Here is a 26,261-nt window from a genome sequence, read left to right as displayed (position 1 = left end):
TTCATTCTCGTCGTTCTCTCCTCTCTCACTCTCTGCATAAAGTCCACAACTCAACCTTTTTTATACTTTCATTTTTTTCATTCTTGCCATTCCCCTCTCTAAAACTATAAGTATTTTTCTTCCCCCATTCCCCTCTCTACAACTACAAGTCCTAACATAATATTTGAGCTACAAAAACAGTAGACTAATTCAATTAAGCTATGTTTGGTTTGAAGGAAAAGGTAGGGAAAGGAAGGGAAAATGTAAGAAAACCTTTACAAACCTTGTATAAGTCCCTTAAAATACCCCCAGCCTGCCCTTGGAAAGGATTAATACCCACTTTTGATAATTGTTAAAATATTTATCAAGTGCTCATTTAATGAGTCCAGCTTCTATCAGGGCAAATTCGGTGCACACACCATTTGCACAGCGTGAGGGCATGCCACGTTTCCAGTGCACACTTGAAACGTGCGAAGTCCTCATTCTGGCTCCTCTTTTGCTATATTCCTCTCACTCTCACTCCACACCGAACCTTTCTACTCTCACTCTCTCCCTCTCCAACCGATGGCGACTAACAGCCATCATTGGCGATTATAAACATCAGCAACCGGCGTTCCTATGGCAAGCCTTTTTCTCTGTTTTCTCTTATTTCTTTGCACTTCAGAAAGCTACATAACCAATAGTTGATTGAGTTTTGATCCAATAGTTGATAATGCTTTGATCGATATGTATATCAAGAATGGAGAAATTTAAATAGCTCAATTGATATTTAAGGAGATGGGCGTCAAAGATATTGTTCGTGGGCTGGCTTGCTTCGTGGGTTTGTCAAATGCAATGACTTGGAATCTGCTAGTTGGGTCTTTGATAGAATGCCGCAGAAAAACTCCATCTTTTGGACTGCAATGATCACTAGTTATATTCTGGGAAGGTCTCCTTTCCCCAAATCAAGCAATAGAGCTCTTTTAGAAAATGAAATTAGAAGGAAACAATCCTCCAACATTGATCACAATTGTAGCCAAAGTGATTAAACTTGACCTTGCTTGTTGGGGGGCCTATCCTCTTCATCCATTTATTCCCTTTCTCTGACTAGAGCAACCGATCTTTCTCACTCATTGTTTGTTTTCAAACGAACCTTTGATATTGTTTATGCTTCAACTTACTTAACCAAATTCAACATAATCGAATAAAAATGGGGGTTGATCACTGAAGATTGAGATCCAAAGGAACAACTACAAGAAGAATAAGCGGATTTGGTTTAGTGTTAATAGTCGCCAAACAACGTCTTAAGAGTGATAGAAGAGGTTCTCGCCAAATGTCTTACTAATGCTCGCCAGAAGTTTTTCTCCGGTCACCGGTGTTAATAATCACCGATGATGGCTGTTAGTCGCCGCCTGTTGGAGAGGGAGAGAGTGAGAGTGGAGAGGTTAGGTGGAGAGAGAGGGAGAGTGAGAGGACTCTGGTAAGAGAGGAGTGGAATGAGGAGCATTTAATCACTTCGCACGTTTCAAGTGTGTACACGTTTCCAGAACGCGTGGCGTGCCCTCACGACTCACGAGAACGGTGTGCGCATAGAATTTGTTTATTAGATCGATCGGTCCCGATGATGACATCATTATTTTTTTTGGATGTCATCGGGAGATATTCTTAATACACGGCGCGAACGTGCTGTGGGACGTTGGGGGGGGGGAATTTTGCGAGGGGCTGATTTGGCCTCGCAAATATCTTATCGAATCGAATTCGGATTTAAATGAATCCGATCCAAATCCGGTCCGATTACAGGCCTAATCCTGGCAATGCCAAAAGAAACAACACGAATAGGAAAGGGGTTAGGAGTCTCTCTACGAATTAGGTCCGATCCGATTTATCGCCGTTGGGTTCCTCAGCGGAGAGAGTCTCGGACAGGCGGAGCCCTAGAACAAGAGCAAGAGCTTCACTACGTTCCTCTGAAACTTAGAACTTTTCTCCGCACCAGAAGAGGCTGGAAATGGCAAACCGTCCGTATACTTACATCTATTTTCCTCTTCGTTTAGATCTTTGTTGCAAAATCTTTTCTTGCCTGGTAACACTCATTGAGGAGATATTTCCTTGTTTTGTGTAGCCATGGCTCGGTCGTTCCTCCAAGTTGCGGCTTCAGAGGAAGTCGCTTCGCCGCTAAGAGTAGTTCAAATCGAGGGACTGGTATTCTGTTCTCATATCTGGCTCCCTCTTTTTTCCTTCTCTTTTTCTTCAGTATTTTGCTTTCTCTTCCCGCTTTTGGGTTTTTCTTTTAGCTGTCATTGTGATCGTCTAAATTCTCACCACTTGCAGATTTTCTTTGAGTATGCCTTTGTATTTAATATGCTTACTTAATCCCCTTAATAAATATTGCTTTTCTAAATCTTTAAAAGGGATGAGGGGATGAATTTGGAACGGGGAAGGAGGAGAGGTATATTTTTATGTTGATGAAGAATAACTATCCTAGCTGGGGATCTGTTTGGGCAAATTTTCTGGCGAATTGGGTGATTTCATGTGGGGTTCCTGTTGTTGCTCAGGTTGTGTCTGTTTTGTTTTTTGTGTGGGTGAGTTGTTTTTGGTGAATGGGACCTTCTTGACACCGACGAAGGTTGTACCAAGTTTTTATTTTCTTTAATAAAAGTTTTTTTTTTTTTTTTTTTACTTTTCAAAAAAAAAGTTAATTTCACCCATGTTTGAGTGCTTAAGCTCCATTCTTCTTATTGTGATCCAGTTGGAAAGATTCCTAATATTGTTTAGAAAAAGTAGCTAATAGTTAGGAATCAAGTCAGTATTCTAGATTGGATTTACTACTTTTTGATCTCAATTGCTGCATCAAAATTGGATTGGGGATGGGGTGTCTCCACAGTGTTTTAGTTTTCTTGAAGTACTTCTAGTTACAATCTAATTGCTGAGGTTAGATCAGATTAGTTGGAGAAGTGGAGTAGGTACTGGCTGTCTTAAATGGTTATGAGATGTTTTTTTTTCCCGCTAGATTATGATCTTTATGTAGAAGGATTTCCTTCCTGGATTGTTCCTTGGTTTGTAGTGCTACATGGGGTTATGTAGATCAGTGAATATGTTACAGAAGATCATATTACCAATGAATGAATTGAGTATCTCATTCTGACATGCATGAAACTGCCCAAAGAAACTACATATGCCAATGAGTAAACATTTAAAAGTTATCTTCCCCGGTATTTACTTGTACATCATCATCACTTGTTAGAAAGGGAAATTGAAGCATCTGCCTACATGTTATTGTGTCTTAGTAGGGGGATTAAGAGTTTTAAACTTCTGATATATTTTGGTCCATGTGCTGCTGGTTTCGTATTCTATTAGTTCTAGCAGATATTGTGTAACCTCATGGTTTTGGATTTTTGTTCAAACTTTCACAAAACAGGCCATATTGAAGATAATTAAACATTGCAAGGAGTTTTCTCCCGCATTGGTTACTGGGCAGCTTCTTGGTTTAGATGTTGGTAGTGTTCTGGAAGTAACCAACTGTTTCCCCTTTCCGGTGGGTCAAATTGCTCTCTTTAAATTAAGTCATATTAGCAAGTATCTATTGCATAGGTTCCAATTACAGAAAAATTAGATTTGAAATGCACTCATTTCCCTTTTTGACTGAAATGTCTGTGCATATAAAAACTTCAGATTCAGGAGGAAGATGAGGAGATTGAAGCAGATGGCGCCAACTACCAACTTGAAATGATGAGGTGCTTGAGAGTGGTTAATGTTGACAATAATACTGTTGGATGGTATGTTCTTTACATATTGTGGAATTCACTGCAAGAAATCTAGGTGGCCTTCAGTGCATTGATATTTTGTTTGCAGAAATTCTTTGACAAAAATCCTTAGATTAAGAAAATATTTGAAAAACCAGTTTCTAAAGTCATTGAAGGCTCAAGAATATATTGGTGCTTCAGTGTAATTCTATAGTGATATACATGCTGTTTGGGTTTATAGTGAATCATGCTAAGCACAAGCCTTTTCTGATGACAGCTGGTGATAACCGTCAGTAGTAGCTTTTCACTTTCTTAGGGAGTTAGATAAATTTGCTATGCATATTGATAGCCTTGGACATTTGCTAGATTAGAATAGCAGACAACTTATCCCTATTAAGTTCTGTGGGATCTTATGTTGACTTAAGAAAAAAAATAAAGGGAAAAGAAATACCAATCAAAAAATAAAGGAAAAGAAATCACTCATCTGAGGTTGGCATGCAACATTAGGGTACAAATATTTGGTTCAATATTGGCCTTTTCACATGCACAGTCAAAGTAGCTGTACATGTTGTAATAATGTCCTGCACATCATTATCCTATTTTAAATCATATATAGAAAGCTGAATAGAATCAAATTGTGAATCTTATTTTTGATAATTGGTAAGATTGTTTCTTTTTCTAAATGTAAAAAAAAAAGATTATACTAAAAACCTAAACATACATAGAAAAGTGACATTAGTCTTTTTAATCCATGTCTACCATACATGTTTATAAAACAATAGGGTTTACCACCCTTGTACACTAGAAGCCTAAGATGATATAACCTAGTTCAAATTGAAAGTCAAATAATTCAACAAATGCCAAGCACAGCTCAAGTCCTGGTAGCCCAGCACATGCTTTTGACTATATTCCATTGGTTATCCCCCAAAACGTATTGGCTTTGTTATCTCATTATTTGGCTAAGATGCCTGTCATACTGTTTCCTTCCCATGGGATCCACCTTATTTGAACTCCCAGCTTCCTCATCCATACTATCTTAGTAGATTTCTGTGCTTCCACAACCCTAGTTTGCATTTCAATAAACTTCCCATATTTATGCTTGAATCAACTTCTGCTATAAATTTAGAAATCTACCAAGATTTCTAACTAATTTAAGGAGGCAGTCTGCTTTAAGTCATAATGTTCAGGGTCATGTTGCATCATCATACATATCCTTAGGTCTATATATCTATATATTTTTTTTTATGAATAAAGATAATTTATTAATTCAGCAAAAGGCAATACAGGAAACCCAAGAAGAGGCATGAGCTGTTACCTCTTCCAAAACTATTACATCAAATTAAAACAAAAATAGCCAGAAATAGAATTACAAAGCAGCCCAAAATAAATTTCCCTTGTGGCCCCCTGCTTAGCTAACCCATCCGCTAAGGTGTTTGCTGATCTTCCCACCCAAAGAGAGGTAGCATTCATGTTTCTTGTAAGCCAGTTGACTTTCCTCAATAAATCTGTGTTGCCACATAGCTGAAGCTGGGTCTGTCAGCCATCCCATAACAATTTGAGAGTCTCCTTCCACTACTAGGTGTTGAACTTCTAATTGTTCTGCAATCTGTATACCTTGTACCGCCGCTAAAATTCCAGCTCTATTAGAGTCTCCTATTCCCACGGGGCCAGAAAACAAGGCTAAGATGTTGTCTATATACCTATTTTGAGATACCTATTTTGAGTCCTTTTTTTTTCCAAGATCTACCATATTATCACTCTTATAAATCTATCATCTGCTTATTCTAGATCAATTAACACCATACAGATCTCTCTCTCTCTCTCTTTCTCTCCTCTTAACGTTTCTACCAATCTTCTCAAAAGAAAGATTGGCTTCCATGGTTGATCTCCTTGGCAAATACCCAACTTGGTTCTTTGATACTTGTTTCATGTCATACTCTTTGCTCGATTATTTTCTCCTACATAGTGTAGCTCATGAGCTTAATGCCTTGATAGAGTTATTACGACTTTGTATATCCCCTTTGTTTTTAAATATAGGCATCATAGCAGTCTTTGTCTAATCATCAGACATCTTTTTTTGATCAGTATGCATCAGACATCTTTTCTTTCATTATCTTATTGAATAGCTTAGTTAACCATAATAAGCCTATCTCTCCCATACCATTTCATAATTCATACTTTATTGGAATCCCATTGGGTCCTGATGCTTGTCTCCTCTCCCATAGTGTCTATCAATTCTGTACTCCTTCTAGTTAATGTTCCTAGGTTCCAAGTGGCTAAATGAAGTTGTGTCTCTTGGACTAGCTTTTTTACCCGCTTCCATACATAATTATGCAGGAAACTGAGTTCTTTCCTCTCTAATGTAGCTGTGTAGGTCCCTAAATTTGATATCATATTAATGGCAAGAATGATTTTCACTTAGGTTCTTCATAGAAGCTCATATAACTCTGAAGATCACAAAACTATGCTGTTCATTTATTTATTTGTGGGTTATAATTGGAGTTTATCTGTTTATGTCACTTGAACATGTTCCTTGGTGTAATTGACCGATAGCATGGTTAATTATGTTGCGAGCTTATTCATATTATGTTTCCAAGTGCATTTAGTTGGGCTTGGAGCCTCTTATCATGTTAGAAGGTTGTTGCATAAAGAAAACTTGTATTTAAAGTATGGCTAGAATTTTATATCTTTAATCCACTCTTTTATTTCTGTATAAGCAAGAACTAATAACAATAAATAAACAAGTCTTTTTATTTTAAGTCTTTTGGCTGCCATTCTTTTCTACCCATGTAAAGATTGGTGTTCTTGGTTAAAAAAGGTAAAGGTCGTTTGCATACTTGTTTTTATACTTGTGCCTTTGCAGTGATTGATTATCTCTATCATCAAAATTTGTCAGGTATCAGTCAACATTGTTAGGATCTTTTCAGACGGTGGAGTTGATTGAGACATTTATGAATTACCAGGTGAAATGAAACTTGGACCTCTTATTTTTTATTTGGTACTGTACTGCACATATTCTTTGTTAGAATTATTTTTACTATTTTTCTAACTCCCATGTGGGTTTCTATTTGTTAATCCACTTGTATGATCTGATAAAAAACTTGTATTTGTTAAACATCTTGTAAAAATGGTTCTTTCATGAACCTGGATGCCTATGTTTTAACCATGCTCGATGCTCTTGTTTAGATGTAATGCTTGCTATTTATGCTTTCTATTTATGTTGCTTCTATTAGTTTATCATGTAAAGTGAGACACTATATACAAGTCCTGCTTCAAACCTAACCCAACTTGGTTGCCCTCTATAAGTAACCATTCTAACTGTATGAAATTTTATTGAAAGATTCCTATCATGTACTTGTTTTGCCTATTTCAAATTTGTTTTCTGTCTTGGAACAGATTGGCCATTCTTGTGATTAATCCCAATACCTTTTCTAACCTAATGGTTCTCCACATTATTCTAGCCCCACCCTAACCCTCCTAGACTCATCCTTGATTCATTCAAGTCATATATAATTAGTGTCAGAGCAGCTAGTACTGTATCAATCGTTATCAGTGTGTGTGATCTTACATTCTTACATCAATTGGCATCAGAGCTATTGGGTTCCACATCACCTATCGGCACTGGGGATTCTGCTATTGCTGAGGTCATGTTTTGGTCTTAGCTTATCCTTTTCCATTAGAGCTACTAGAGAAGCAAGGTGGTAGGGGATTTGCATGTGGTGACTTTTTTGATGAATGGTGAAAATTTGTTCAAGTAAACAGTGGAGAAACCCCAAAGAGCAGTGCATGGTCAATAAGCTATAACTATGATATAAAGGACCAAGCAGCCTTAATGTCAGCATTAAAAAGCACGCCCTTTTATTGATCTCTAAAGTGATCATACAGTTTTGAAATTCCTTCAAAATGAGAAACCATGGAAACATTGCACTTTTAATTTTCTGAATTTAAAATCTCCCTGGATGTGGTTTTTTGGTAAGAAATTCCTTTGTTTTGTTCACGCAATATACACCAATATGAAGCAAAGAGCAGCAGATTCCATGGTATGGTGACTCTTCTACAGTATTCTTTCACTTGTCACAATTGCAGGGCCATGGGGATGTTCCATGGATCACCTATGATCTTTTGAACAATTTAATAAAGTGGCACTATATCTTTCATATTTGAATTTACAATGCAACAACAAATAGGGGACTGATATAACATTTGCTTAAAAATGGTGCCATACATTGACCTGCATTCCTGCTTGAGACCCTTGGATAGAGGATCATTAATCATGGGGATTGTATCTTGTATTGTATATTGTAGTTCACATGAAAAATGCTACCTTAGATGGAATGTGAACATTCCAGATGGCTGTCCATTGGAAAGAGTCCAATGGAATCCAGGCATGGAGTTGTAGAATGATCTCACTAGGAAAGCTCCATCATTTTTCAAGCTTCCAATTCTCATGTTTTCCTGACTGAATTGAACTTGTGAGAAATTAATTCAACCAAGTAATTGAACTCAAAAGCCCATGTCTGGAGTCGTCTCTCTCTTCCAAAGGGGATAGAAAGGTATCCTCTCTGGTGGATTCTCAAATGGTGGAGTCGAAAGAGTCTGAAAAAAAAAAACAATTCAGACCAATTCTAATATGAAAGGGGTTTCTGTTGAAGTGACGGTGGGGGATAAGGCAATAGAGAAAAGAGGAGTGGACTTGAAGACTCTAGTTGACAAAGAGGTGGAAATCGGCATTGGAAAGTCTTTGGGCTTGTTCTTTCTAGGAGGAGAGGACTTTGCTAGAAGAGCTTTTGAAGCTTTGGAGAAAAAGAGGAAGCTTGAAAGCATGAGAAAGGTTCCTGAAGTGTTAGGGGGAGAAATTTGGGATGAGGAAGTCCAGACGAGCTTGATGAGGTGGAAGACTGATCTGCGCATATATTTATAAAAAAAGGACTGATCTGCACATAGTATGTGCTTGACTGGAGTAGTGTTTGCTGCACTAGTGCATTCCCATGTTTTCTCTCCCTGTTTCTTCTTTGTTGTAGGCGGCTAGCTGAGGTAGTTGTTGGGTCTGGTGGGTGCTATCTTAATACCTGCCTTTAGTTTGTACTCAGCCTTTTCTTTTCAATAAAATTTTCTTGTTATTTATCAAAAAAAGCATCAGCCTCTCAGTCATTCGTATTCCTTCTAACCCTGGGTATCTGTAGAATTAGGTCAGCGAACACTGAATTATAGTATTTGATTGTTTTGTGCTTATTTGCATCTAATTGAAACCATAGTTTTCAAGGCACCAAGGTGAGTCTAGGCGACAGGGGGTCGCCTTGTCGACTAGTTGGCATAGTCGCCTAGGTGATGGATTTTTTTTAAGTAAAACCATATATCCTAGGATAGTTCCCTAGGTTCCATAACCATCTTTCCTTAATAATTATTCATAATTTTCATAAGAGAAGTATAAATTTCATGTTTAAGTCTAGAAAATCAACACTTTATGAACAAAGGAAAGAAAATTCAAAAAATATAGGGGCTGAACCCCTACTTTTGTTATAGGAAAGAAGAAAAGAAAAGGTGGAAGAAGAAGAAGATGTGGAAGAAGAAAATTGGTTGATTAGACAAAATTTTAAGTTCTTCCCTTGCTTATTGGTTCAGGTTTTAAAATTTTTGAGGGTTCAATCAAGGATCAAGATTTCGATAGGATATGCCCCGTATCGATGTATTGTATTGTATCTTTGGGATCCCGATACCTGTTTACAGGTGTTTTCAAGGACCCATTTTTTTAAATAATATATATATCTATATATATGTATGTATATATATATGTATGTATGTATATATATATCTATATCTCTGTATAAATACATTTTGCAAAATCAAATCTCAACGTTTGAAATAAATTGCCGGTAGTTTAGGTTTCCATCAGAGAGAGTGCATCATCGATCATTCACTTTGTCCGACAAAGGGGTTGATCCTGTCATTATGATCACCCACTCAGATGAATTCTCAGACTGGCCCAACATACCCATGTTTTGACCCCCTCTAAGGATCTCACTGATTGGCATATAAAAAACAGCCCAATCCGACACCTAGTGCAATACCATAATCGAGTCTAGGGGTCAGGTGTAACATTCCAATTTTGTCCATCTGTCTCTAAGGTCTAGGGCAATACTGGAATTTTGGTTTGGTTCAGGGTTTCAAGAAAACCCACACTACATGCACATCATGTCTCACCCTACAAGCCACCCCAACCAACTTGGTGGCACATCAGTGTCAGCCTTGGCAGGATAAATCTCCCCAGATCTATCCAACGGCTGTGAAGATTCTAAACTAACACGTGTCTCATCAATGGTTATTACACAGAAACATACCAAAACACATGAATCAATAATGTACTTTTATTCATTTACAATAAATGTCATCAAGTACATCAATTTGATTTGAGCTAAGGGCATACACTGTCTAACAACTCCCACTTGCACTTAGGTCCAATCGGGTATAAGCCGAAGTCTCATACTATCTACGTGTTTTTCAAACACTTTCTGTGCCAGTGGCTTAGTTAATGGGTCTGCTAAATTTTCCGCTGATGCTACCTTTTGAATTAGGACGTCCCCTCTTCCAACTATCTCTTGTAGTACATGGTACTTCCTCTTGATGTGCTTTGACTTTGAGTGGGCTCGTGGCTCCTTAGCCTGAGCAATGGCTCTAGTGTTGTCACACAACAATGGAATGGGTGATGTGTTGGATGGAACTACTCCTAATTTCTGAATGAACTTCATCCAAACGACTTTCTTGGTAGCTTCACTTACGGCAATGTACTCGGCCTCGGTTGTGGAATCTACCGTGGAGTCCTGTTTGGTGCTTTTCCAACTAACAACACACGATCCTATCGTGAAGATATAACCAGATGTAGAGTTTCTATCATCTGGATTTGATTGGAAATCGACATCTATATACCCATGGATCTATAGTAAACTACCATCGAATACCAGACAAAACTCTTTTGTTCTTCGAAGGTATTTTAGTATGTTTTTCATAGCGGTCCAATGCTCTTACCTTGGGTTAGATTGGTATCTGCTTACCACACTCACTGCCTGAGAAATGTCAGGACGAGTGCATAGCATGGCATACATGATGCTCCCTATGGCTGAGGCATAGGGAACCTCTTTCATGCCCTCAATCTCTTCGGGAGTCTTAGTAGATATACCCTTGGAGAGAGTGACCCCGTGTCTGAAAGGAACATTTCCTTTCTTGGAGTTCTCCATACTATATCTTTTGACAATCTTGTCAATGTAAGTAGACTAGGATAATCCTATTATCCTCTTCGATCTGTCTCTATAGAGTCGAAGACTCAATACGTAGGAGGCTTCTCCAAGATCTTTCATGGAGAATTGCTGTGAAAGCCACACTTTCACCGTAGTTAACATTTCTACATCATTCCCAATGAGTAGAATGTCATCTACATACAGAACCAGTAACATAACTTTATCTCCCACTGTCTTCCTGTAAAACACAGGGCTCATTCGGATTTTGCTCAAAGTCAAACTGTTTGACGGTAGAGTCAAACCAGATGTTCCAACTCCTAGAAGTTTGCTTAAGTTCGTATATGGATCGTTTGAGTTTACATACCATGTGTTCCTGACTTGCAGCTATGAAACCTTGCGGTTACTACATATAGATATGTTCAGTAAGATCTCCATTTAGGAACGCGATTTTGACATCCATTTGCCAAATCTCGTGGTCATGGTACGATGCTACAGTTAGCAGGATACTAATGGATTTAAGCATGACAACAGGCGAAAATGTTTTCACATAATCGATTCCCTCTTTCTGAGTGTACCCTTTCGCCACAAGACGAGCCTTGTAGGTCTCAACTTTACCATCGGGGTGCTTTTCCTCTTATAGATCCATTTGCAACCAATTGCCTTTACCCTAGGGGGCGGATCTACTAGAGTCCAGACTCCATTGATCTCCATTGAGTCCATCTTAACTCTCATGGCATCTACCCACTTCAAGGAATTTATGTCAAACATAACTTCCAAATAAGTCATGAGATCCTCCTCATTGGTTGTGGCTTCCACCAAGTAACTTTCTTGGTCATAGCCGTAACGAACTGGAGGCCTGGAAATCCGGGTAGATCTTCTAGATTGGTTATTTTCTGGAGGTAGTGGGACATCTCCCACTACCCCTGGGCTCTCCTCATCAAGAATAACTTCCTGATGATGATTAACTAGGATGTAATCTTCCTCTAGGAAGTGGGCATTTCGACTGGAAAACACCTTTTGCTCTTTTGGATCATAGAACAAGTAACCTATAGAGCCTTTGGGGTAACCTACAAATAGGCAATGACTGGTCTTGGATTCCAATTTGTCAGCACTAGTTCTTTTAACATGTGCTGAACAACCCCAAATCTTCAAGTGTCTCACACTTGGTTTCTTACCAGTCCATAGCTCATATGGAGCCTTAGGAACAGATTTGGTTGGAACCCAATTCAGCACGTAAATTGCAGTCTCTAGCGCGTAACCCCAAAAGGATGTGGGTAACTTTGAGTGGACGAGAAGTGATCGGACTATATCTAATAGAGCCCGATTTCTCCTCTCTGACACACTGTTTAATTGTGGTGTAGCATGAGGAGCCAGTTGTGATACAATCCCATTTTCCTTTAAGTAGTCCTTGGGTCCAGCCACTTTATGAAAACCTAAGGACTGTGGGCAGATGCAAGATTAACCCATCAGGTATTACCCTCAATGGTCTTACACTTAACCTCTCAGCCCATGATGATCAAACACTGCCCGATAAGAGAGGATCTCTCCCTCGGTTGCAAGGAATAGTGCTGCACTCTCTACTCACATGGATCCCGAGAATTAAAACCTTTTGCAAACATTTTGAAACCATGATATATATATGTATATCTCTGTATAAATACATTTTGCAAAAACAAATCTCAATGTTTGAAATCAGTTGCCGGTAGTTTAGGTTTCCATCAGAGAGAGTGCATCCCCGATCATTCACTTTGTCCGACAAAGGGGCTGATCCTGTCACTATGATCACCCACTCAGATGAATTCTCGGACTGTCCCAACATACCCAGGTTTTGACCCCCTCTAAGGATCTCACTGATTGGCATATCAAAGACAGCCCAATCTGACACCTAGTGCAATACCATAATCGAGTCTAGGGGTCAGGTGTAACATTCCAGTTTTTCCCATCTGTCTCTAAGGTCCAGGGGAATACTGGAATTTCGGTCTGGTTCAAGGTTTCAAGAAAACCCACACTGCATGCACCTTAGTTCTCACCCTGGCAGATAAGACAAGCCACCCCAACCAACTTGACGGTACATCAGTGTCAGTCTTGGCGGGATAAATCTTCCTAGATCTATCCAACGGCTGTGAAGATTCTAAACTAACACACGTTTCATAAGTGTCCATTTTATGGTTATTGCACAGAAACATACCAAAACATATGAATTAATTATGTACTTTTATTCATTTACAATAAATGTCATCAAATACATCAATATGATTGGAGCTAAGGGCATACACTATCTAACAAAATGATCCTTGAGTCCAACCATCCTATGAAGGCCTAAGGATAATGGACTTAAGTAAGATATAACCCATCAGGTAAATAACCCTTAATGGTCTCTTACACTTAACCTCTCAGCCCATAATGATCAAACATTACCCGACAAGCAAGGACTTTTCCCTTGACTGCAAGGTGTAGTGTTGCACTCTCTGCTTGGATGGGTCCCGAGAATTAAAACCTTTTGCAAATACTTTTTCTTAAAACATAATATATATATATATATATATATATATATATATTATCATATAAATATATTTTGCAAAACAAGTCTCAAACATAGTTGAAATCGACTACTGACCGTTTTAGTTTCCATCAGAGAGAGAGCAATCCCGATCATTCACTTTGTCCGTAATGACCAAGTGATTTGGCAGCCCAATTTCTTTTTCCAAGCAAGAGTAAAAGAATATAGAAAATAAAAGCTCTAAACTCAATCCTGTCACCAACTGATATATTGCTAGTAGAGTGACCATAATGTTTGTAGTTTATATTAGATTCAAAAATTTTGGTCTTGCTGGTAGATGACTTGGCAATGTTTCCAAAAGGCACCAAAATCAAACCAAAGGGACAAATTTTGATCTTTGAAAGGTAGCATTTAAGTGATGGGGTTCCAAATCAAGGCACAAGAAAGAAAACCTTGCAGACACCACCGGATGCATCATTAACTCTAACAAAACTTTCAAGATGCTAAAATGCATTTCTAAACTGATCAATACCTACTAGAATTGCCAAAAACTGAAACCTCCACAGATCTGAAAGTTGCAGCAACTTGCAAAAATGTCCTTCCATATTCAAAGTACTAGGAAATTAAATGTTTCTCAAAAAAGAAATTTGCAGGATTTTTTTTTTCAATTTATAAAAACTACATATTTTTCAAACTACTGATGCTATAAATACCCATGGCCAGTGGCGCCTCGTTGGCTGAGGAAACCCTATTTTTCCTTGAGAACTTTTACAAGTTGTAGAATGTAGATCTGGTCATGTTTCTCTTTTTTCATCTTCCCTCTAATCATGAATTTGGCCTACATCATATAGGAGGAGAAAAAAAATGGCCTACAATGCATTTCAAAAGAGGAAATTTGAAATTAAAGAAAAAAAGGGCACTTTATGTCAGTATGGGGGTTAGGGGTGACCATGGGCCAGGCTGATGCTGAGTTTAGCACCTATGATAAGAGAGAGAGCCTAGGGCTGGGCCCAGCTTGGCCTGGACCTCAAGCTTTAAACATAATCTCTAGCTGGGCTGGGCATTGGGCCTATGCCTTTAAGGGTCTGTTTGGAACAGTTGGAATTGGAATCCCTCGGATTCAAAACCTGAGTAGTCTATTCTCCTCACCTGTTTGGTTTAGATTGGAATCAGAATCAGAATAAGAATTGGCTGGAATTGATTCTCATTCAAGGGGAAGGGGAGGGAATGGCCATTCCCTCAAATGGGGGAATACCCTTCCACCAGGAATGGGGATGCAATTCCGACTGTTTGGTACAGTCGGAATTGGAATCCCTCGGATTCGAAACCTGAGTAGTCTATTCTCCTCACCTGTTTGGTTTAGATTGGAATCAGAATCAGAATCAGAATCAGAATTGCCTGGAATTGATTCTCATTCAAGGGGAAGGGGAGGGAATGGCCATTCCCTCAAATGGGGGAATGCCATTCGACCAGGAATGGAAATGGGATTCTGACTCCGCCCAACCAAACAGTTGGAATTGGAATGGATGATTCTGATTCCGATTCTGGACCCCTATTTCTGCAACCAATCAGACCCTAAATATATTACTAGAGAATGATCCTGTACAAAGTATGGGGCAACTACACCTATATATCCCTTTGTTTGAGATTCATTATTTATCTGGTATAACTGATTTTGAGTTTCTTGTTTAACTTAAAAATTAAATTGGGTTTAATTGTATTTGACAACCTATTTCATCTAAAAGAATGGGACCCACCATTGAAAGTCTTGTATTTGAATTAGAAAGATTAATATGGACCCCACAGCTTTTGAAGTGAGTACTTTTTATAAGTAGACATATGTTTGAAAGTAGCACTTTTTTCTGAGAGTGGAGTTAACCACTCACATTTTTTTTGAGAGTAGGTAGACACATGTTTGAGGAAGAAGGCTTCTACTGACGATGGAAGCAACCATTATTGGATACTATTTCTTGAAAAGATAGGTTGCCATGTGTCTAAAGGAGAGTCTCTCTTGTTGTATGACTTTACTATATATATATGCTATTAGATATTTAATATGTATAATGTTTTTATCCTCCTCGCACGGGTTTATTGAGTCTTCTTTCCAATAGCTCCTCTACCCCCCCGCCCTTTATAGCTTTCCATCAATATATCTATCTATCTATCTATATATATATATATATCTGCTATAAAGTGTATAAATATAAAATGTTATATATAATATATTATATATGCTATTTTATAATATTTATAATTTTATACATATAATATATCATAAAAATAAAATACATATTCTATATATATGTATTACAGGCTGGGCAACTGGGCCTGGGGGCCCAGAAATTTGCAGCCTGGGCCAGGCAGGGCTAAGAATGATCACCCAAAAGGGGGTCTTAACTCTTAAGCTTGTGGCAGAATGCACAAATTGAGGTGCATACCTAAATGAATTGGCCCTGTTTCTCCTCTCTTTCTTCATAATGGTGCACTATATTTGAGATGAAAAAATGAAGAGGTAGAGAGGAATAAAGAACTAAGGGTAGGACATTGAAAACCCTTTTAAAATATTGTAAAAGGGTTTGTCCTTTGGCCATGGGGGGGAGTACTTGGAACAAGATGTAGGTAGCAGTAGTACCCCTCTGATATATAATGAATTCTATGTTTCTAACCAGATAGTCATACAATTCATTGTGAACGTTGGTGTCTTTATCTATAATCTGTCTCACATAGCCTTATTCTTAATTAAGTAGTGTTTCATTGAGCCTTAATTCTGATTTGGAGTCAATGGTGTCATAATCCATGTTGGGTTTTAACCTTGTCTCATGAAGGGTGGCATTGGTTTCTTTCGGTGAACATTCTTGGTTTCTCCACCTAGATGTTGTTGTAGTTCTTAAGAAATTTGTAGTGCACATACATGTTGTTAATTCCTCTTATTATTAATTAAGGGTTACTTATTTTTGTTTGATATTTTACTATTGCAGGAGAATATAAGGCGGTGTGTGTGCATTATTTATGATCCATCACGGTCAAATCAAGGAGTTTTAGCTCTCAAGGCCATGAAGCTCACAGATTCTTTCATGGATCTTTACCGTAACAATAACTTTACTGGGGAGAAGTATGGGATTTTCTGGTTTCATGGTCTGTCTATAGAAGGGAACTTGCTATTTGGAATCTTATATGTTTTTTTTTCTGCATAAATAGGTTGAGAGAGAAAAATTTATCGTGGGTGGATATCTTCGAGGAAATACCTGTATGCTTCCAGACCTCCCAATCGCTATTTTAAATAATTCACTAAAGTTCTCTGCTTTGTGATTTAGAAAAAGAAGTTTGTTTCTACTTAGCATACATGAAGATCTGTTCCCAATAATGATGTCTATATTGGGGTTTTTTTTTTTAGATTTCTCATTACCTATATTTATTCATTTATTATACAATGTAATATATTATTTCAAGATTCTTAAGTCGGTACTTTTTCTTTTGATACTAAAAATAAATTTATTTTTGGTTCTCCATGCCATTATCTGTGTTGAGGAATTTCAGTTGCCCCAGTGACATGTTTGAGACAATCCAGTACCTATATTTATTTATTGATTATATATTGTACGTTCTATGTAGGTTGGTATTTATTATGTTACAAATCTAACTCCAATTGGTACTCTATTTTGGATGATGGCCTAAAGTTCATAATCAAATGCATGCATGTTTCACCATGGGTACCTTTCATATATTGAGATTATATGATCCTTATACTGAACCTGTATTTTTAATGGATGCTTCTAGAAACCAATAATTGAGTTGCCTGTCGGGAAGTCCATCCTTCTATTTAAAGCCTGGCAATCTCTTTGTTTTGTCAGCTTTGTTGACTTGGATACCTGTAAAATAGCCATACATCTTCTCATGTCAATATCTGTTTCTGTTGGGCATCTTGGATCTTAATGTGTAACAGAGTATTGTACCCAAAAGTTGACAACTAACAGCTAGGATTTCAGCATTGTCTAATCCATACAGATGTTGATCTTGTCTGTGATTTATAGATGTTACTTCTACCTACAGTGGGCATGAAATGGTTCTCTTTGTGATCCATAATCATTTATGTTATTTTTCTGTTCAACCAAAATTATTATTTGATACAATGCCAATTACTCAGACGAATTAGGTGTCTTGTATCTATTGGTTGTTAATATAATACCCTTGTTTTTAATGTTTGTTTAGATGTTTATAGTTGTATTTCTGGACAGATTAAAGTTTCAAATTCTGCACTTATCAGTGCCTTCATGACAGAGCTGGAGGCTGAGACACCAGTTTCTCAGGTTTATCCTTTATTGTTCTCAATTAATCAAAATCTATCTGTATCTCCTTAGAGACATGCATATATTTATATTTCTCTCTGCCACCCTATTCTTACTTTGCCTCTGCTTTTCTGAAGCAGTGTGATTATGATCGTTTACAATTATCAACCAGTCCATTTATGGAGAGGAATGTAGAATTTTTGATTGAATGTATGGATGATTTATCAATGGAACAGCAGAAAGTAAGTGCTTTCTTTGGTTTTGTATTATTTGTTTTCTGATATTATATCTTTTGTACATAACAAGAGACACATTTTCCTCTTCCAGTTCCAATTTTACTATCGGAACCTCTCACGTCAACAAGCCCAACAGCAGGCATGGCTTCAAAAGAGAAGGTAATAAAATTGCATCTTTCTTGGCTTCCTCGTAAGTCCAGGAAATTCTTTTGGGTAGGCCTGTTTTCATGTTCTTCTAGTACACAGTAAACATGTAAATAAATAATTGACCTTTTTGTTTTGAGGGTTTCACATTGTATTCTCCACTCATATCAGACTATTAGTATTCCCACTGTTATACTGATAATCAGTGCTCCAATTATTTATATGTTGGAGTATTTCGCCTCTTGATTTTTAGGGGTTATCATGGACCTTGCCTAGCATCTTGTACAAGTGGTTTAGTGTAAGCCCGGCTCCTGCCCGGCCTGCACCCTGAGCGTGAAAGACTTGAAGAAGAGAGCTATGGGTAAATTAGGGAGTTGAAAATTAGGAATAAAGTTTTGGTGACCAGCTTATATAAAATTGTGCCCAAAATGTTGTCCTTGAGAATATGAGTAGTCTTCTTACCCAATTTAATAAATCAATCATAAGGAGCCCCGATTCAAGGAAAACATGTTACAGATCAAATTCTAACAACGAATGAGCGTGCGGAGGATTTTAAGAGAAGGGAAGAGAGGATTTGTGTTCAATTTGGATTAGGAGAAAGCTTATGATAAGGTTGATTGGTCGTTTTTTGTTGGAAATGTTGAAGAGTTATGGGTTTGGAGAGAGGTGGTGTGGTTGGATTGAAGGTTGCCTAAAAACTTGCCACTTACTAATCTCCTACCCTTTTGTTGTAGGCCTTTGGGAAAAGCTTTTTGGTCTATTTGGTTGTAGGTGGACCATGCTGTTGCAAATTAAGAGTCCATTTGACCCTACTACCTTCAAGTGGCTAAAGAGGAGAGGTAAAGTCTTGTGGGGATATTTTTGGGCTGCTTTGGAATGGACAATTTGGGAGGAAAGAAATGCCTGAATTTTCAATGAGAAGGAGAGGGTCGAGGCTTCTGTTTGAGATTGCATAATCAACAAGGCTAAATTCTTGGATCTTTTTTTCTTGAAGAATCAATAAAACATTCATTAAAAGAAATGTTACATCCTAACACCCTTGGTTGTCAAGATGACACACCAAATACATCAAGCACATACTTTTAGTACATGCTCAAAACATTAAACTGAAAAGGTTTCTACATTACAAGGCTGTAAGTCAAGGGAATTCCAGACATTTTCCAATAAATCAGCTTTGGAGACTTGATCAAAATCTGGGAGACTGAGAACCCACTCTGTTATCAGATTGGACACTGTAGCAACTATGTATTCTATATTGTTTGACCTGTTTTTTTTTTTTTATCAGCAAGAAATTTTAATTAATAACAGAGAAATTCAATTACAATAGGTAAAAATTGCTGAGAGGCATTAATCTAAACTGCTATCTCAAGCAATCAGTTACAATTCTGCCCAATACAATGAAGATCTATTTGCCCCTTGTTTTGCTAGGGTATCCGACATCCCATTTGCATCCCGTTTGACCCAACCAAACTGAGAGTTGATCCTCCTTGCAAGTATGTCAATTTCTCTGAAGATAATTTTGGGCTTCCAAGGTACTGATGTGATGTTTTTAGCCCAAGAAACGACCAATAGTGAGTCTCCTCCTATTTCTATGTCTGTTGTTCCTATCTGCTCAGCCATCTTTAGACCTTGAAGTAGGGCTAGAGTTTCAGACTGAATTGAGTCGCCAATACCTATTGGTCCTGAGTAGAGTGCCACCACCACACCCAAATGATTTCTAAACACACCCCCTTTGCCTGCCCTTCCTGGGTTGCCAAGAGAACCCATCAAAGTTTAGTTTTAGTTTGTCCAATGCCGATGGCTTCCATTCCATACTTACAAATACTTTGGGTGCATCTGTTTGTGCTATTTCAGCCCACTTTCTTAGAATCTCATTCGTTGAGTAGTTTTTGAATATCTCCATGGTCTTCACCCAATGTGCAGTTTTGATTTTTATGGCTTCAATAACTTCCTCCTTTGTTTTACTTTTTCCAGAAAAAATTCTTAGGTTTCTTTCCTCCCATATAGTCCATACTGTAGCTGCACTTGCTGCCTTTCATAAGCACTTTCCTCTTTTCTTCTGTTGTCTCAGGAAGGAGGGGCTGAAAAGACTTACCACATCCTGTGGGGGAACCCATCTGCATCTAAAGAGAGAACAAACAACATTCCAAATACCAGAAACAAAAGAGCAAGATAAAAGTAAGTGGGTTAGGGTTTCACCACAACCCATACAAAGGACACACACATGAGGAGAGAGGCAATTGTTTGGCCTCCTTTTCTGTAGCACATCACAAGTGTTTACCTTCCCTAGGAACACTTCCCAACAGAAAGCTTGTACTTTTGGAGGGATCGGTTTAGACCAGATTTCTCTCACTGGGAAGTTTACCCCCATAGGATCAGTGTGAGTGAGCAAACCAAAGAAAGACGCACAGTAAAATAAACCATTAGAACTTGGGGACCAAACTCTACTATCAACTATAGATTGATCCAAGTAGACTTTCTCATGTGTTGAGATCAAAAGCACTAGAGACTCACATTCATTTTCCCTCAACCCTCTTCTGAATCCAAAATCCCAAGAGGTACCCAAATCTAAAAGCAAATCAAACCTAGCAACATGTTTGTTTTTATGGTTTGATAAGGAGTAGAGGTCTGTGAATTTGACCATAAGAGGCACATCCCCAACCCAAAGGTCTTCCCAGAATAAAACTTTATTGCCACAACCAACATCAAACCTGATGAATTGAAGAAAGGTTGGATATATCTCAAGGATTGCCTTCCAGGGAGAATTTGGAGCTGCATTGGGGGCTAATTTTGCATCCTAGCCGTTATCTGCTTCACCATGAATGCTTTTAATGACCCTGTACCACAACCTATCTTCTTCACAAGAGAATCTCCACAACCATTTCCCTAGAAGGGCTTTTTTTTTTTTTTGATCAGTGGATATTCAGATTTATTAAATCAAAGTCAAAGATAGTACAACTTAGGGAGAGGCACGAGATGCTACCTCCCCTTTAAAGAGGGGAGATGGAAGAAACCATCAACCCTTTAGTTAAACTAGAAGGGCCTTGTTTTTCTTTAATATGTTCCCTATACCTAGTCCACCTTGCTCCTTAGGGTAACAAACTTGCTCCCACTTCACTAAATGATCTTTCTTTTCATCGCCTGGTTCCCACAAAAAATCCCTCATAATCTTCTCCAACTTCTTAGCTATTTTCACTTGGATCTTAAAGGTGGAGAGGAAATAAGTGGGTAGGTTTGTTAGGGTAGATTTTATCAAGGTGATTCTTCCCCCCAAGGAAATATAATTTCTCTTCCACATTGCCAACTTCTTTGTGAACCTCTCTAGCATTGGTTTCCAGAAGCTTTCAGCTTTCGGATTCGCCCCCCAAGGGCATAGCTAAGTATTCTAGAGGCCAACTTTTCACTTCATAGCCTAGCAGATTTTCCATGGCTTGAATGCCCCCCCCCCCTTCTCAATGTTGATTCTAGGTACACAACTTTTTCCCCAATTAACTTTCAATTTGGAGGCCTGTTGAAACTCATCCACCAATCTTTTCAGATTCCTTAAACTGGATTCATGATTCATCATAGCTTTCACAGAAAATAATTATGTCATCAGCAAATTGCAAATGAGACACCACCACTTCTGATCTACCCATCCTCTAACCTTTAAACTGGTTATCTTGGTCAGCCTTGGTGATTTGTCTACTCAAGACCTCGGCCAAAAAAGTGAATAAGAATGGGGATAAGGGATTATCCTGTCTTAGTCCTCTTTTAGCTTGGAAGAAATCCTTTGCTACCCCATTCATCAGAATAGAAAAATGTGCTGAGCTAATACATCTTTAAATCCACATCCTCCATCTTTTCTTTTAGATTCAACAGGAAAGACTAATCCACCATATCATAAGCTTTTTCTAAGTCCAATTTACAAATCAAACCTTTGCCACCTTGTTTTTTCTTAGCTGCCACACATTCATTTGCCACTAAGATTTGATCCACAATTTGTCTCCATTCTACAAAAGCTCCTTGGTTCTAAGGGATAACATAGGGCAAAACTGTCTTCAATCTACCAGCCAGGACATAGGGCAAGACTGTCTTCAACCTACCAGCCAGGACATAGGGCAAGACTGTCTTCAACCTACCAGCCAGGACTTTAACAATGATCTTATACAAGCTACCCACAAGATTTATCGGTCTTGTAATCCTTAGGGGTTTTGGCTCCTTTTTGGCACTAAAGCAATAAAAGTTGCATTTGGTCCAGGCGATAACTTTCCTTTTTGATAGAACTCCAAAAATACACCCATTAATTAATCTTTCAAGATTTCCCAACATTCTTGATAGAAATCCATTGAAAATCTATCTGGCCCCAGAGCTTTAGATCTATCCATCAAGAAAATTGCTTCATGTACCTCCTCAATATTGAAAACTCTTTCTAGGAGGGTAGCTTCAGATTCTGGCACTCTGTCCCATTGTAAATCTCCCAATTCTGTATTGTTTTCATCAGAGGATGCAAGGATTAACTTAAAATGATCCACAAAGCACCTTTGAATTTCCTCCTTTGAATTTACTACTCTTCCCTCCACCTCTATACTGGAGATTTGGTTTTTCCGTCTTCTCCTGTTTGCTAGGGAGTGGAAAAATCTGGTATTTCCATCCCCCTCCAGAAGCCATTTACACCTAGATTTTTGCCTCCAAGAAATTTCTTCCTTTCTTAGGATCTCCTCTAATTGCACTTTTAAGTTCCATCTTTCAGCTCTATCCTCCGGCCCGCACTCTTCAGTTTCTCTCCCTCCAAATAGACCAACATACTGCAAAAGGAACACGACTCCAAATAATCTTGGCTTTCTTACTTCCTCTAACCTTTGACCACGATGAGAACATTTCTGCTGGAGCTGATGGATGGAAACCACACATCCCAATAGAAAAGAGAAGAAACTCCACGTGAAGCTTGCTATGCTGCATGAGTAGAACAAATGGGAGACTGTTTCTTCCTCCTGATTGCACAAATAGCACCAACTGGCCAGATGATATCCCCTTGACTAATGCCACCAACCAGGCAAAAGCTTCTACCCTTGGGGGTATTGGGTTCCCCCATACTCCTTTTATCTAATCTGAGCCCCTTTAATCTTTAACTAATGCTTTGTAGAATGACTTGACTGTGAATCTGCCTTCCTTGCATTTGATGGTATTTGGAGGAATTGGGATTTGGTTGCAAAAAGCTTAGTTGTGAAGGATAAGCCAATGGTGGTGTGGAGACCCCTTGAAAAAGGTGTTATCAAGCTGAACTTTGATGGCTGTAGTCTAGGCAATCCAGGTCCTACCGGTATAGGGGGAGTCTTCAGAAATGCAGAGGGGCAGATTGTGGCTTTATTTTCTGGTCCTATTGGAGTGGGGGATTCTGTTAATGCAGAATTCCAAGCAACTTTACAACGAGTAGAGATTGCTAAAGAGTTGTGCTTTCAACAGTTGTTAATTGAAGGGGACTCAAAACTAGTAATTGGGTGGTTGCAAGAACCGAATCAGCAGCTTGGTCCTATGGAGGGCTTTGAGAAGGTTCAAATGGTTAACCACAAATCTAACAGTCAGAATTCAGTGGGAAAGGAGATATGCAAATGGGTTGGCTGATTGTCTAGCTAGGGGTGCATAAGAATCAGCTTGGTCCTAATGAGGCCGTATCTTGCACCTCTTTATGGGAAGCAGTCATGCTGTACTCTTATTATTGACCTTTATAAAATAATTTCTACTAATAAAAAAAATTGGAATGGTCCTATTGATGTGAGGTCAAGGTAAGCATCACAATATATAATAAACATATAATTCTGGACTGTGCCAATAACTATTGAGCCCAGGCCTGGCCTGCAAATTTCTGGGTTTGGCTGCGTGGGCTAGGCCTGGACTTAAAATCCTAACCTTAGGCTTGGAACCTTGCATGCCTTCCTGTATGAATTGTTCACCTCATTAATTTTTTTCCCAATATACTTTTTGTTTAAATTCAAAATACCAAAGTGATCTGATTTTTATTTAATGGGTGGAATTTGTGTTTTCATTGGGGGTTGGAACTTGGAAGATAGTGCTGCTACCGGTTGCAGCAGAAAATATGATTTTTCTAATTTGTAGCCTTTGTGCCAGCTGATTCTATGACAATTTGAAGTTGTTGGCAGTATAATTTAGGTGTTGCAGTCTCTTGTCAGATTAGTTAGATTTTCCACTTTGGTGATCAATACCATTCGCAACACAAATATGCTCTTGCACTTGCACCATCGAGAAATGAAGAACAATCAACCTAGGGCTTAAGTATTTGACAGATTTGATTCCAGATTTGGACTCACCCCTGAATTTGTACCACTTTATTTTGAAGGGATTAGCTTTGTTAATGAGGCTCCTTTTGGTTTTCTATATTTATAGGCAGGTTAACCAATATGTGGAACATCTAACATCACTTCTTGAATGCCTCTATTTATGAAGGATGATCAATTTATTTTTTCATTATATATTTTCTACTTAAAACTCAGCATGAGACACTTTGGAAACCTGTCCAGGTGTTGGATGGAGAATTGGATATATTTCATAGTTTTTTTCTTGTGTACTCTTCCAGATCTAGTACATTTTTTTTGATAAATATTCCAGATCTAGTACATTTACCCCTAGCATCCTACGGAGGCTGAAGAGAGACCTGTTTTGCCAACTTGCTCTCATTTGTTGTTAATTTTTAATTTTTTCTTTTGGTTTTGTTTTTTTCAAGGTTCACTCTTCTCCAAATTATTTTGGATAGAACTTTAGCAAGTTTCTTTTTTTAGAGCTTTTGCCTAACATTCAGTTTTCTTTATAATGCCTTTCCCTTCTTAATTTTTATAGGGCAGAGAACATGGCACGTAAAGCTGCAGGAGAAGAAACATTGCCTGAAGAGGATCCTTCAAACCCCATCTTTAAGCCAGTTCCAGAGCCATCACGATTGGATAGCTTTCTAATAACAAATCAAATTGCTAACTATTGCAATCAAATCAATGGGTACGCTATATTCCTTCTACTGGCAGCTGGTTTTGTAACTTAAAGTATGAAAGTATGAAACATGTGGATTTTATGGTCATGCATACTGAAATAGATGGATTTTGAAGTCATCATCATCATTATCCTGTTTTGCCATTCCCTTCGGTCCAGTGCTATGGATTTTGAAGTTCGACCATAACTAATTAAGGTTCAAGTATTGATGTGGCAATTTGTTAGGTGCTTCAGAAATAGGGAGTTTACAGTTCTATTTCATCTGATTGCATGTGCATGTGTAAATGTTTATGCATTTTGAAGTTGTCTTAATTCTTTCTTCATATCTCTGTCTGCTTGCATGTGGTACTAAATATTGTTTCTACTCGTTTTCTTTTTGATTGGCGTGGATACTTTTTTGAATTATATTTTGCTAGAGGATGTTTGCAAATTGTTTATATGATTTGGAAATGGAAACTTGCAGGGTTGTGGGTCAGAGCTTCAACAGATTATATCTGATGAAGGCTTTACAAGAGAATTGACTGAAGCGAGCTAAAGCCCATGTAGAGGTATTTGTTTTGAGTTGGGGGGGTTCTACATTGTTGCTGGAAGTGGGGCTTCTACATTGTTGCTGGAAAACAGAAGAAAGTTGAACCTCCCAGCAATTTGGTCTATTGTATGGTTTTAGCAGATTTTATATACCAGCATTAGTAGGTAATTGAGTTCGTAGGAAACCATTTTTTTGGCGATGGCGAGTCATCAATCATAGTTTTATTTCTCTGCACAAAATTATTGCTTCGAGCTCATCGGCTCCCTTGTAATTTGTTTTTTTTTTTCTTGATTATTTTCAATATCATAAATCTATTTGTCTACACAACCATTACTTCGAGTTTATCTTGTTCTTTTTTAAATTTTTCATGGGGCTAGTAGGTACACAAGGGGGGTGTTAGCCCTTCCCCCATCCCCTTGATCCTTGGCCAAGTCTGTACCAATGTTCAAAGTATCGACACGTATCGGCCGATACGTATCATTCCGGGACCCCTCCGATACACCCCTATAGTGGGTGTATCGGGGGTCTGACTGGTTAAGGGGATGGAGGAGCCCTAAACTGGCCCCCTGAACCGGTTTCAGAAAAAAATAAAAAAAAAACAGTATCGATTGATACGCCCATACCGTCGTATTGGGCGTATCAATATTTTGAACCTTGG

At 38.3% G+C, this 26,261-nt stretch overlaps 1 protein-coding gene across 2 annotated transcripts; it reads left to right on the top strand.

The window, feature by feature from the left end:
* The first annotated feature begins 1,668 nt into the window (after nt 1–1,668).
* On the top strand, nt 1,669–25,930 carry LOC148846548 (eukaryotic translation initiation factor 3 subunit H-like). Of its 2 annotated transcripts, none has more exons than XM_088953437.1 (12): nt 1,669–1,973; nt 2,078–2,157; nt 3,374–3,490; nt 3,628–3,731; nt 6,595–6,661; nt 16,409–16,542; nt 16,629–16,677; nt 17,666–17,737; nt 17,857–17,958; nt 18,044–18,111; nt 24,931–25,083; nt 25,538–25,930. In XM_088953437.1, exons 1-12 carry the CDS (start codon nt 1,964–1,966, stop codon nt 25,593–25,595), a joined length of 1,014 nt encoding a protein of 337 aa, XP_088809563.1. In that variant the 5' UTR covers nt 1,669–1,963; the 3' UTR covers nt 25,596–25,930. The 2 variants fall into 2 exon arrangements, with proteins under 2 accessions (XP_088809563.1, XP_088809562.1); XM_088953436.1 differs by having other exon boundaries at nt 1,792–1,973; nt 17,854–17,958.
* The last annotated feature ends 331 nt before the right edge of the window (nt 25,931–26,261 follow it).

The sequence above is a fragment of the Nelumbo lutea genome, chromosome 7 (genome assembly GCF_056320005.1).
Source record: "Nelumbo lutea isolate HS-2025 chromosome 7, American lotus-T2T, whole genome shotgun sequence".
Taxonomy (NCBI): Eukaryota; Viridiplantae; Streptophyta; class Magnoliopsida; order Proteales; family Nelumbonaceae; genus Nelumbo; species Nelumbo lutea.
This window is presented reverse-complemented; position numbering and strand designations above follow the sequence as displayed.